Genomic DNA, 13,405 nt, shown 5'->3' with positions numbered 1-13,405 from the left:
AAACTGTGGTGGTGTTGGTGGTGTTCATGTAATTCTATGACATTGGGGTTTCCACATGACTGTGGTTGTGGTGGAGGTATGTGCATTTGCCATGGTGTTGACATAATCCTGTAGTGCAGTGGCAGTATCCACATAACTCTGCAACCTTGGTGGTGGTGGTGTTCATGTAATTCTCCTACCATGTGGTGTTATCCACATAACTGTGAAATTTGTCATGGTAGGCACATAAGCCTGCTGTGGTGGTCATGATATTCCATACCTGTGATTGTGTGGTGGTGATGACATTCAGATGTCACTGTGGTGTTGGTCATGGGGTCTCCATAACTGCAGTGTTGGTCATGGTAGTCACACAACTCTATGGTCAGGTTGGTTATGGTGTCTCCATAACCCTGTGGTGTTGGTCAGGGTAATCACACAACTCTACGGCTGTGTTGGTTGTGGTGTCTCCATAACCCTATTTTGTTGGTCATGGTAGTCATGTAACTCTATGGTCATGTTGGTCATGGTGTCCCCATAACCGCATTTTGTTGGTCACAGTAGTCACATAACACTATGGTTATGTTGGTGGTAGTATTCCCATAATTGCATCATTGGCTATCTATTCACATAGCTCTATGAGTTGGTCATGGACCCACATAGCCCTGTCATGGTGCTGGTGTTTGTGCACATCATCTTCAACTGTGGTAGTTGTATTTCTGTGACTCTATGATGTTGTTGCTGGTGTTGTTCTGGTGACTCTGTGAGGTTGGTCATAGTATTCACATACCACCAGGATGATGGTGGAGGTGGTAGTCAAATAACAATGTGATGGTGGTCTTGTCGTCCCATGACCTTGCGATGTTGGTGGAGGTTGTGTTCACATGGTCTGTGAAGCTCATCATGGTGTTCCTACCACCCATCAGCATCTGTCATGGCATTGGCGAGACTGAGCAAAACTGATGGTGCTAGTCATGTATCTTGTGACTGTGCTGATGGTATGATTCAGACAATCCTGTGACGTAGTCATGATGTCTACACAACTCCGTGACGATGGTGGTGTTGGCATTAATGCATCCCTGCAAGGTGGTGGTATTCATATAAATCTGTGACTTCCGTCAGGAGAGTCACATAACTCTCCTGGTTGGTGGTCGTGGTATTCGTAGGTCTCTGCAACAGTGGTGGTGGCAGTGATGATGGTTGTGGTGTTCATGTGTCTCTGGGATGGCCATGTGGTGGTATTCTCCTAGCTCTGCCATGGTGGTTGCGGCATTCCGACAAGTCCACATGGCCGTAGTGGTGATCTTCACATAGCTCTGAGATGGTGTTGGACGTGCTAATCCAATACCTCTGCAAAGTCATTCATGGTCTTCACAGAACTCAGAAATGGTGGTCATGGTGTTCACACAATTTTTCAGGGCTGGTGTGGCCTTCACATAACCCCCTGTTGGTGGTCATGGTATCCACATAACTGTGAGGGTTATGTTGGTTGTAGTCACAAAACTCCGATGTTGGTGACAGTACACACAGACCTCTTCAATTACTTTGATCATCTTCCCGTGAATCTGAGATGCTCTTGGTGGTGTGTTCAAATAACTGCAGTGGTGCTTGTGGTTTTGGGTATTTGTTGGCATAACTCTACAGTGGTGGTGGTGCTATATTTCCATAACTACAGTGGTGGTGTGGGGATACGTATATTGATGTGCAGCCAGGAGTGTTATCCGTAAAACTCTGTGATGATCATCAGGGTATTCATGTAACTCTGCAGCGTTGGTGGATTTGGTATTCACATAGCTCTGCAACTTTAGTCATGGTAGCACACAACCGTGAGACTGGATGTGGCATTCAGATAATTCTGTGATGACTTTGATCACTTCAATATCACTGCAGTGTTGCTGGTGGTAGTCACATAGCTATGATGGTGTTCACAGTATTCCCATTTCTCTGTGATGGAGAGTGGCTGTGTTCACATAACCACAGCTTTGGTTGTGGTATTCAACAGCTCTCTGACGGGCGGCGTAATATTCAGATATCTGCAGTGGTTCTTGTTGTAGTCACACATCTGCAATGATGGTCATGGGGTATTCCCATAAGTCTGCAGCTGTGGATGTGAAATTGCATAATTGCGTGGTGGGGGTGATGTGTTCACAGAACTTTGAGGAGTAGTGGTGTTGTTATCGACACCATCCTGCCACTTTGGTCGTACTAATTACTTCACTTTGTAACACTGCTGGCGGCGGTATTCACATAGTTCTGGGATACTGTTGTGATGTCCCCATGCCATGGCAATGATGGATGTGGCGATCCCATCACTCTGCAAAGTTGGCTGTGGTCTCCACATAGCCAGGTGACAGTGGTAGAGGTATTCATATGCCCCTGCCGTGGTGGTGATGGCATCCACACAACCGTGATAGCAGTGGCCCCCCCACCCCCCCGCACCATTGTTCCTACTCTTCACGGGACTTGTGGCCTCGTTGTGGGTGATCAGTGGGATCATTCACGGAACTCTGTGGTGGTGGGTACAGTATTTGTGTAACCGTGTGATGTTGGTGGTGCTGGGAGTCGTATAGTCCTGCGATGTCCGTCCTGGCAGACACAGAAGTCCGTGATGTTGGTCACTGTAGTCATGAGACTCCGCAGTGTCAGTGGTCATCTGATTTGTGTATCCCTGCGTGTCGTTCATCATATCCACATGGCCGTGGTGGTGGTGTCACGTAGCTGCACGAGGGTTGGAGCAATAGTCACGGTGTGTGGGTATAGAGGCTTCGGTTCAGAGAATGGTAAAGTTTTCCTTAAAGTTACATAACAAGATACTACAGAGTCAGGCTCCGATTCAGGTTTTCTGAATAATTCAAATGCAGTCTTTTCTGTACTACACCATGAGGCCTCTTCTTGCAAAGTCTAAATTTAAAGGCATTGGTATAAAACATCTGTCCTTTAAACTTCCAAGGGCTTTGGCACACAAATATTGTTTCTCTACCGTTCTAGTTGTTTATCTACAGCTCTTGTTATGTCCGTGTTTTTACATAGGCACACACACTTAGATGTGTGAAATGGGTTAAAGATTTAGCTACAAATTTAGATGTGTAAATGGAAACTTCTGAAAGTTTGCATTACATAAGGCAGAAGACGGTTTTCTGGTAAACTAAAATAAAGCAACTATGAGGGTAATGGATATACAGTTTGTTGAACCCAAATATACTGGTTAAATAATGAATATTTGGTCAAAATGTTGGTATTAGAGTGTTTTCATTCTTTCTTTAGAAATTATAAACCTCTAGACCTTGTAAAGGACTAGAAATACGATGTTGGGATGTTGGGGTGGTTACACGCAGGTATGTGTTTAAGCAATAGTTGAATTATGCACTTCAGATTTCTGCACTTTATGGTACATGTTATACCTCAACAAAAGTTTGTAAAAATGTACTTCTGAATGTAAGGCAAATACTCGTGGATCTCGGAAGAGTCAAGTCTGGCGCTACGTAGTCACTGAGGATACTTTCTCATGGGTGTGAGTTATTGCTTTTAAAGAAAGAGAACAAAGCCTCACAATGTACACAAAGTTAAAATGTGATTTAAGAAATGTGTATGGCTTCCAGGAACACCCTTGATGCAGTTAGGAATTGTCTCTTCATCTCTGTCCCCAGGGCTCATGATTTATGTTTTTTTCCCCTTGCAGTACTTGGGGTGCATTGAAGTTCTCCGCTCAATGAGGTCTCTTGACTTCAGCACAAGAACACAGATTACCAGGTAAGCCCTCTTGAACATGGACTCCTGTGATTTTACTTCGGAAAGGAATGATCGCAGAGTTAGCAGCCTAGAGATTTCCAGAGGGAAAGTCTGCCCCTTGAGCACTGGTGATGGTGACAGAGAGTCAGAACCTGGTGCATTCAGGGTTTCCATGTGTTCGTCCACGTCCGTGATGCGCATCCCTGACATAAGTACCTTGGACACTCCCGCTTCCAAGTTCTCTTTGTAATGATGCTGCAGACAAGTGTAGTGCTGATTGTTTCTTTATACACGAAACTCTAATACCAGATTGGTATTTCAAAATGCACTGAACTGTGCGATTTCTTTCTAAAGAGAAAATGAAGGTGTCAGGAGAGACATGCACAGAGAATAAAATGCATGGATTGCAGGTGGAGATATTTATGGCCCTAGTAATTTAGGAAGCAACCAGTTGTTTAAGGGGTCAGTGATGTTGAGCAGGTGTGTATAGATCCTCCACCATCAACCAGATTCTAAACTGCTCGAGGGCCAGTTCTGTAGTTAAGCATAGTTTTTAATAAAATCATGGCCTTGTAGGGCTTAAACCTTTAGAAAAACTCCCATTTCAGGGCACCTGGAAGAGGAGAACTGGAAAGCCAGGAGGGGTTCGTGAAATAGCTCATTTCTGCAGGCCATGAGCTTCGCTTGCTTTCGCATTTGTGGAATTATTTTGTCTAAATAGTGACCTCAGAAAATGCCTCGTGCTTGTGGCATTCACATCGGTCTATTGTATATCTTTGGGTTAGCAAGCCAAAGTCTAATGATCGAACTTTAGAAAGCAATTATTTGTGGTAATAAGCTGCTAAATAATGTACACACTTTAATTGTGGTAAACACTGCAGTGCTACGTCTTCCTCGCTGAAGAAATCTGTGTTCAGAAGAAGCGATGTTTCTCTTCTCTCTGAAGCGACCCCAGGCACACATGGTGGGAATGCACCAACATTATAATCCACGCTAAGGGAAGAATCCATCTCCACTGATTTGTACAAAATGGTTTATGGAAGTTGCCAAGGCAAAGGAACAGTATTCTGAACAGAGAGCGTTCCAAAGGGAAGTGGGAAGGTTTATGCAGCCAGTTGTTTGTTCTAGGCATGAGGTGGCAGGTGTAGGGCGGCGTCGGTGGGCAGAGCGCTGGGCCCCATGTCTGGGGGTACGGGGACTGCGTGACTGTTTACCCTCTTGTGTGTGCTGGTGGTTTCGTTAAAGAGAATTGTCAGCCATTTCTGCGGAATTACCTTAATAGCTCGGAGATGGTTTCATTTCATTTAAATTCTCCTGCTGTATCGATCGAACGTTTAGTGCCACCTGTGCACGTGCTGGGCTGTCCTGCTTTGCTGGGCCCCTGCTCCTGGGGAAACAGATGTATACGCAAATGACAGAGGGGCGCGGGAGGGGCACACGCCTGGGGAGCAGTGGTGGGCAGGGGGCGTGAACGATCCCGGTGCTCCCTTGATCAGGGTCCCAGCGCTCTTGGGGGCAGAAGTAGCGATAACATTGTAGAAGGAAGCCGTGGGACAGATACTAGTGGATTAGGAGGTCTAGGGGTCCATCCCGTTCCATTCAGGCTCCAGCAAAGGTGGGCAGCGTAATGGGCTGTGGGGGAGCGCCGTTCTTGGACTCAGGAAACTTGGTGTTGAGTTCTGTCTTTGTTAGGCTTTTTGAAAACTATCTGTGCTTGTCTCCGCGATGCTTTCTGCTTCTTGCCTTGTTTCTATCACGTGACACAGTCCTTATTTTAGGTAATAGCTGGAGTCCGCTCATAGGAAACAGTTTGACACACCAAGGTCGGAAAGAAGCCTTTGGCTTGAGGAGAAGAAAGCCCAGCACTGTAGGGGGGGTGCGTGGTGGAGCTGCTGAGGCCGCTGTGGTCTCCCAGCGCTAACCAAGCCCGCACTGCCCTTACTCTTTACACTAAAGGTTGCCGGGAAATGGGATGTGGGTATATATTCAATGTGATTAATTTGTAGTAAACAGGCTCTGCGAAAACGTGTTTCCAAAGGCTCCCCCACCGTACCTTTCATAAAAATATATGTATATTTCTGTAAGCAGGTAACCAGCCCCTTCTCATCTGTTAGATGGTTTCAAGCTGTAGATGTAAGTGTCTTTTGGAGGCTAACCACGTGTCCTTTCATGGGGGTCAGTTTAGTGTCATGCTGTTCTTGGGTCTGAGTTTAGGTTGATTGTCAGGCTTTCCATAGAGCCACCTGTGGATTACCGATCGCTTACCAGTAGATAACTCACAACCGCCCGGGAAGCTGCTGGCGACTATATACTTCATTGCGGTGATGGCAGTTAATCACCTTGCACCCCTAACACTTGCAGCAGAGCAGCTTAGGGGCTGCCCACCGCGTGGAGGGACGTCCTGTGTGGGGGGCCCCCGCTCTGCCATTTTCCACCTGTGTAAGCTTGGCCCCAGCTTGCACACCTGTGAACAGGGTGCAAGGATAATGCCCACCTCAGTGGTGGTTGTGGGAAATCTGACACCCATGGGGCGGGGCCTGCCAAACGTGCTGCATAGCCCCAGAGGGGCGTGAGGGAGGGTCTCCAGTTGGCGTCACCCAGGGAGGGAGATGGGCAGGGGGTTGGGGAGAGAGGCATAAGCAGGGAGGACCGAGCTGGGTTTCCAAATGAGGTACTGGTGGCCAACAGTGCTCCCGAGAGTGGTTGCCCGCCTGAGTGGACCACACCATGCCCCTCCCTGAGACGTCTTCTCTCCGGACTGCTCTCCTCTGTCGCCGGGGGTGGGGGTGGGGGGTTGGACTGTGTTACGGAGGGACGAGCCACGTCAGACGGGGAGGACGTGGGGAGAACGTGCGCTTTGCCGGTCGGGCCTGCCCTGTGCACGGTGATGGGAGGCTGTCCATATGCCTTTGGTCGCTGGACCAGCGTGTCTTTCCTTCTTCCCTCTGATTTCTTCTTTGCTCATTTTTATGTTATTTATCATGTTAGATTGTATCTATTATTGGAAGTCATCTTAAGCCATTTTTAGGACACGGAAGGTTATAAATACATACACAGTTAAGCCCGGAGTACTCAGCGAGGTGGCCCTTCTCCAGCCATCAGTGCAAACATCTGACGCGTGCTGTTGGCTCTAAGTGACCCCAGCTGACCTCCTGCACTGCTTGGACTCGCCAGATGACAGTCACGTAGACAGGTGGACTCAGCCACGTGCAACTTTGCCACTCCTCCCCGTGAGCTCCCGTGGATGTTCGACACATTGTCCGGATCCTAAAATAAACTCATTCTTCCAAACTGTAGTCAGCCGTGTTTTCTAGTTTCGTTATTTTGTTTCCCTTGTTTTAGGAGCTGCTGTAGCTTCCACGGGCCCCAAAGACCCTGGTTAGGCCCAGACCTTCTCCAGCACCATCACATGGATGTGACCCACTTCCCAGCATGCCCCCTGGTGCGCACACCCAACGGTCTGCTCCGGAATCACCGTGTCTGGAAGATTCTCCAGAAACATGCATAAAGCCCCTTTAGTGTAAAAAATCAAAATCAAAACCCGTGTAAGGAAAACACCTCTCTTTTGGGAAGGTATTTCCTTTTGGTTCTCCTCCAGCATCCGAGTGGGGGCTCAGGAAGTGTTCATGGCTGATGCGGTCTGTCGTGGTGCTGGAGTCCATTGCTGCCCAGCCACGCGCTCCTCACATCATCAGCGGGAGGGGAGTGAATGCGGGACTGGCCGTCAGCCTGCCGGGGGGAATGCCGTGACGTTGCCGTCTTTTCTGTCTGAGGTTTTCTCTCTGCTGGGCAGTCCATTAGTGGCTGCAAGGGCTTGAATTTGAACAGAGTAGTGGGCTCGCCCCGGTGACGTTACGACCGGGGGCAGAAGCCCGGGGACGTGGCACTGTGATGGGGGCTCACGATAGCGGAGGATGCCACCTGGCTTGCAGAGTGGTCTCCCGCTCGTCCTGTACTTGGAGGGGCCCACTGGTAACCCCAAAGTCAAGCCAGATGCCCGCAGCCTGGCCTCGAGACTCTGTCCACCTTCTCTTCTCCAAGTCGACCTGGGAGGCTGGGCAACGCTGGCTTCTCCAGGCACCTCCGGCCCCAGCGTTCTCTACGTGCCCTCAGAAAACCAAGTCCAGGGGAAAGACCAGCCCCCGCCTTCCGTCATCCGTGTGCATTTCCTGTCCTGTGCGTGAGGGCCTTCCTGAGACTGCGCGCTCCCGGGTCGGACTCCTCCAAGGGAGGGGCCGCTCCGCCCACACCGCCTGCCCCCGAGCCCGTCCCATCACACCTCCGACGTGGCTGTGTGGCCCAGCCATTTCCTCACAAGCTCGTTCGGGGATTGGAGCAAGCATACTGTGCAGCCTGGGGCAGGGCTGCACCTGCTAACGGGCTATCAGGTTCTGAGCAGTGGCGGCAGCCGGAGATGGACACGGCGGAAGGCACAGGGCAGCCACTTGTGGTGCAGGGACTGACGCTCTGATCGCATCACCCCTCGTGGTAGAATGACGGAGACACCGGGGCCGTGGGCTCCGGACATCTGCTCAGGTCTGAGAACAGTGGTGTGATCGCCCCACGCCGTGCCGAGTGGGCGGGACTTGCTTCTGTTGCTTTCTCCCTTTGCAAACCCAGAGGGAGTAACTCGGAAGGTCCTGTATTTGAAAACCCACCCTACCCGCGGTGTTAACACGGGTGCGTTTACACGTGGCGCGCGACATAGAAAGCAAGGCTGGCTTTTGCTCGGGCGCCTCGGGGCTGCCTCATCTTCCCAATTAGAAACACTCGATGATGGCACTCCCGGGCTCCTTTCTCACTACGCAATAAACACCTCTAATGTCGACTGGAGCTCAGTGAGCCAGAAGAGGAGCAAATCCGTAATGCTCTTCCCCAGGGCGGGCTGACTGTCAGAAATAGAAAGGCGACGGCGGGTGTGACAGTCTGCCCACTTGTCCCTACGTATTTGGGGAACGCAGAACCGCTCCCTTGTGACTTTAGCCCGACTGCTTCGTTCTAAATTGACTTGTTCCCAACACATGCCCCGGGGGGGGGGGGGGGGGCTAGTGGTTTCCCACTTTAGAAGTCTGTCTGACAACACCAGCTCTCCCTCGTGCGAGCTCACTGGGCTCTGGACAACAGCTGAGTCCTTCTCCGTCACCCCCAGGACAACTCCGTGCCCCTGTCTCCTGCGTCAGCATCTGCGTGTGAGGATGTACGGGCACAGCTGCTAAGGGGGCCACACCCCAGGAGAGGGCTGGAGTCACGGGAAACTCCGACAAGCGTTCAGTGCAAGCATGCAGAAGTACCACAGACACTCGGGAGAGCATCCCCAGGGCCTGAGCAAGTCCGGGAAGGCTTCCTGGAGGAGGGAGCATTTAAGCCAGTAGATTCTTCCCCTAACTACATGGATCCAAAGGAAGTATAGGATGGGCTGTTGCTTTCACAGGGCTGGGCTCTGAGGCCAGACCACAGGGGCATCTGGGACATGGGCGGTCACCCCTGAACACCCCTCAGCTGGCCCCACACGGGGTTCTGTCCATCTGAATCTGCAGTGATTCCAGTGCATGCTGCAGGGTAGGAGCTGAGCCAGACATGCAGGGAATATGGGGGCAGTCTGTACCCATCTGAGGTCCCACCTAGAGCTGGCTGCTATTTGGACACCAGGAGGGCCCTGGGGCAAAGGGTTGTGGGGTCTGCTTTCCTATAGGACTCATTTGTGTGTTCAGTCTGCATCCATAATGCTAATGGATTCACTCACTTGGTGAGCTTTAAAGGAGACATTACTTCTAGAAACATCTGGCCTAGGCCGTGCCCAGTGAAGGTGCCCAAGACTGTTCCCTTGACCAGACCCGCACACACTTGTACCTTATTCTGTGCCCTGGGCGGACCCTGAGATTCGGTGCAAGTAGTTATTTTGGAGGGCGTTCTAGGGAGGCTGGTAGGAGCAGGGGAAGGGGTCACTGACAGAGGCCCCATCACTGGCTGGCCTCCTTCTCCCACGGAAGGATGGGGACTCTGGCACATTTGGCCACCGACTGCCTCCCTCTAAGTTAAGTGAAATTGAGGATTGTCCTGGGCAGAGGACAAGGGCACCCTGGCCGGGCTGAGGATGCCTCAGGAGCCTCCATCAGAGCAGCCTTGCCAGAGTGGACCCCCAAGGCAGCAGGACGGGGTCATGGGCACCGCCCATGGACCCCGGAGTGGGCTCAGGGCATCAGGATGATGGCTCCTGGCCTGTCCATCTGAATCGGACTTTTCAGTTGTAACCCCTCTGAACAGCTGTGCTGGTCCTGACCCCTCCTGGCAGAACCCTACATACACCAGATGAGGCTCCTAACCCAGTGGACGAGTCGAGGGATCCTTGGGCACCAGCCGAGCACCGCCTCCCACCCACTTGCTACCTCTCTGGGCTCGGGTTCCTCTCTCCAATTTTCTGTGCGGTATTAACACTGATAATATAATTATTGTAATTATAATTGATACAATGATTAGTCTGTAATATTATTTGCTGGTTGATATTATTAGTAATTACCAGTATCAATTCGATCCAGGGTATTTTTTCTAGCTGAAGAGAAAGACCGTAAGTTACTGAAAAGCGTGAAATATTTAGTAATGTGGTTTATTTTCACTTGAGCCAATATTGTCTAGTATTTTGTTCTGTGTCCCTGCTTTGTCAACCGCTAATAATAATTGATAATAATACTAATCATGGCTCTCGTACTGAATACTGACTGCATGCCTGGCCTTGTGCTGAGTGCGTCATTCATTCGTTCAACAAACGTGTTGATCACATGCCACGTCGGGCCGCTGTTTGGATATTGAGAACAGAGCGCGGGGGAAGAGCTTGCCTTCACCACAGGACTTTGCCATTTTTGTCGATGAAAAGGTGAGCACGGTCGAGTGTCCGCGAGTGATCTCAGAGAGTGGCGTCCACGTGCAGGGCTTTGCGCAGGAGCCCTGGGGCCGGCTGTGTGCTCCCAGACGTGAGGAAGCGGGATTGGAAAGTTCTCGCGGACCGAGCCGTGCAAGCTGGGAAGTGGCCGTGGAGATCTGAGCCAGAGCAGCAGCGGCAGACGGTATGCCCCCAGCAAAGCCGCAGCCCCATCGATGGGTGAGGGACGGGGACGGGTGCGTCCTTCAGGAAGCACGCGATCGCCCGGGCGAGCCCCTGAGGCACTGCCAGGAGAGGGGACTCGCTTCGGATCGCAAACACCCCTCCTGGCCGCCACGGAACAATGGCCTGAGCTGGCTCAGAGGGCAAGGAACCAGAGCGCTGGGTCCGTGGGAGGCCCCACGGTCCGTGAGCATGCAGGTCCGTTTGGAGGCAGCGTGGACTTGCAACCGGGGCTCTGCCCCTGCTCCACTTACTCTGCCCATCCCGGGGCTGTTCATCCTGTGCTTCAGCCACCCTCGTTAGCTTTCTCCAAATAAAAGGAGGAAATGTAATGAAAGTGTTCTTAACAAAAAATTTCACGTGGATGGTTTAGAGAAAGTGAGACCCTCACCACCTCAGCTAGCTTGAAGCGAGTGGGGGGCAGCATGGGGCGCGGTGGGGTGGGGCGGAATGGGGGTACAGGGTCAGAGCAGGTGAGGAAGGGCGAGCTGGGTGGGTGGGCTGGGCCCGGCTGGGGGAGGTGGGCAGAGAGCCCCGCCATCGTTGTCTCCAGGAGGTCCCGGGACAGTGCCTTCCTCTTCTTGCCCTGAACACCTGCGTAAACCAGGCTGGTTCTCATTTTCTCCCCATCTGGACAATCCTAGAAGTAGAAGTACTTCCATGTGTCCCCTATTCTCCCAAGGCCTGGCCAACAGCACGTCAGGCCGGCCCTGTCGTCCTAACGCTCTGGTCAGGCGGCTCTAGAGCAGGGATTCACGTTTGGCTGCAGTCACCGCCCGCGGGCTTGAGCACATCCAGCCAGGGGCCTGGCTCCTGGCCGGGAGGGTCAGGGTCAGCTGCACCAGCACGGATGGGCGCAGGCAGCCACTGGGCCACACGGGTGAGCCAGGCTCTCGCAGGATGTGTGGCAAGGAAGGGCAGGTGACTAGGGTAAGCCCAGGTGTCACTGAAACGCAGAGAAAGATTAGACACGGTGTCTGGGAGTGTTAGCAAAGCAGGTTGAGGACTTTGCAGAGCCTCCAGTGCAAGCCTCAGGATTTGTTTGTTAGCTTACTTCTTTGGCAGCCTACTAAGCTAGCTCCTGATAGAATTTTCTTCATGGTAGGCATGTCACGCTTTGCATGCTGAGGACGCAGGGGCTTTCTTAATGGCCATGATGTCCTCCCGTGGGATTCTGGCTGGTGGGTTGGGGTGAGACCTAGGTGCAGGTGATCCTGCTAAGATCTCTGGGTGAAGGCAGTGGGCATGGAGGACCTTTGTGTTTTCTCTACCATAGTGCACCAGAAGGAGGGGACTGCCCCACCTGACCTGGGCTCCCCTGGAGTCTGATTCTTTTCAGAACCCAGCAGGCTAGACAGAGGGGCCGTAGGGATGGTCTCCATTCTGGCAGCACTCTGACCCGGGGCGGGGGCCCCAAAGATTTGATGCACAGGCACGGATCATCTTATTTTCTGGAGCAGTTGTTCTCAAACTCGGGCATACACTGAAATCACGTGGACAGCTTGTTCCGGCAGATGGCCGGGCCCCGCCCCCAGAGTTTCCGATTCAGCCGGTCTGGAGTGGGGGCCGAGAATTTGCATTTGCAACAAGTCCTCAGGGGATGCTGCTGCGCCTGGGCCAGGTACCAGCCTTGGAGAAGCAGTGCTGCAGCGTTCTATCTTTAACTTCTGAACCATTTGCAACTCCCATCTATGAAACCACAGCTTTTTTGAAAATGAGTCCATTTATTTTTTTTTTCAAGTGATCCCACTCATCCAGAAATTTTAAAAATGGAGAGCATAGTTGACTTGGTGGCTTAGCATGGTTTAAATAGAACCTATGAGATGAGTATATGGCATTCACTCTATACTCTCCTTAAGGACCATCTGGCATGGTGTATATTTATAATCCTCGTGCCAGAAGCACATTTGTGTCAGGATGTACCTCTCTGATTGCTCCTTTTCGGTCTCTTTCTCTGAGTTCACTTGCCCCCCCAAATATATATGCCCTTGTGGAGAACAGTCTCGTGTTACAGGTTCTGGAGTCAGACAATCTGGGCTTCTGTGCGCGCTGAACCACCTTCCAGCTGTGCCACCATGCAAGTGACTTAAATTCTCTGCGTCTCTGTTCCTCCATCTTTAAAATGGGAACCATTGTGGTACCTCCTTCATAGGGTCGAGAAGTGATTGAGTTAATATCTGAAAAGCGCTTAACACACCATCTAGTGCACGGAAGAGCTCGAGACATGTTTGCGGATATCGATATTCCCACATTCATGATATTCTGTCTAGGTTGGCCGTCTCATGGCCTTAAATAATACAGGTGTGTAAGCCACGAACCTGTGTCCACACCCCTGAATCTTCTGAGTCCTGCACTGAGAGTGGCCAGACAGACCTGTGTCTTCCTGGGCCAGGTCCCACGCATCGGATCTCTGCCTCCTCCCACCACCTCACCTGCAGTACCATCGGGCCCAGCTCACAGCTCCTGTAACTACAGCCCGCACCTTCTCCCAGAGTAGAAACCAGGACTGTTCCACCTTATCTTTCTCCCTTGTTCAAGCACTAATGCTTGTTGGTTCTCCCTGGGCAACCTCCCTGGTACTTTCCTTCCTTCTGCCCTCTC

General features: G+C 51.5%; 1 protein-coding gene across 2 annotated transcripts in view; it reads left to right on the top strand.

Annotated features, from left to right (window-relative positions):
- The window catches only part of SHC3 (SHC adaptor protein 3), a 93,222-nt gene that overhangs the window by 22,231 nt on the left and 57,586 nt on the right, over nt 1–13,405 (top strand). For both annotated transcript variants that reach the window (XM_028117396.2, XM_088018856.1), the window contains exon 2: nt 3,656–3,726. In XM_028117396.2, the coding sequence (XP_027973197.1) occupies nt 3,656–3,726 (71 nt within the window). The remainder of the gene's footprint in view (nt 1–3,655; nt 3,727–13,405) is intronic.

This window comes from Eumetopias jubatus, unplaced genomic scaffold, assembly GCF_037043125.1.
Source record: "Eumetopias jubatus isolate StellerSeaLion01/CBP00866 unplaced genomic scaffold, mEumJub1_p1.0 scaffold_15, whole genome shotgun sequence".
Lineage (NCBI taxonomy): Eukaryota > Metazoa > Chordata > Mammalia > Carnivora > Otariidae > Eumetopias > Eumetopias jubatus.
Note: the sequence above shows the minus strand (reverse complement) of the source record. Positions and strands in the feature narration are given on the sequence as shown.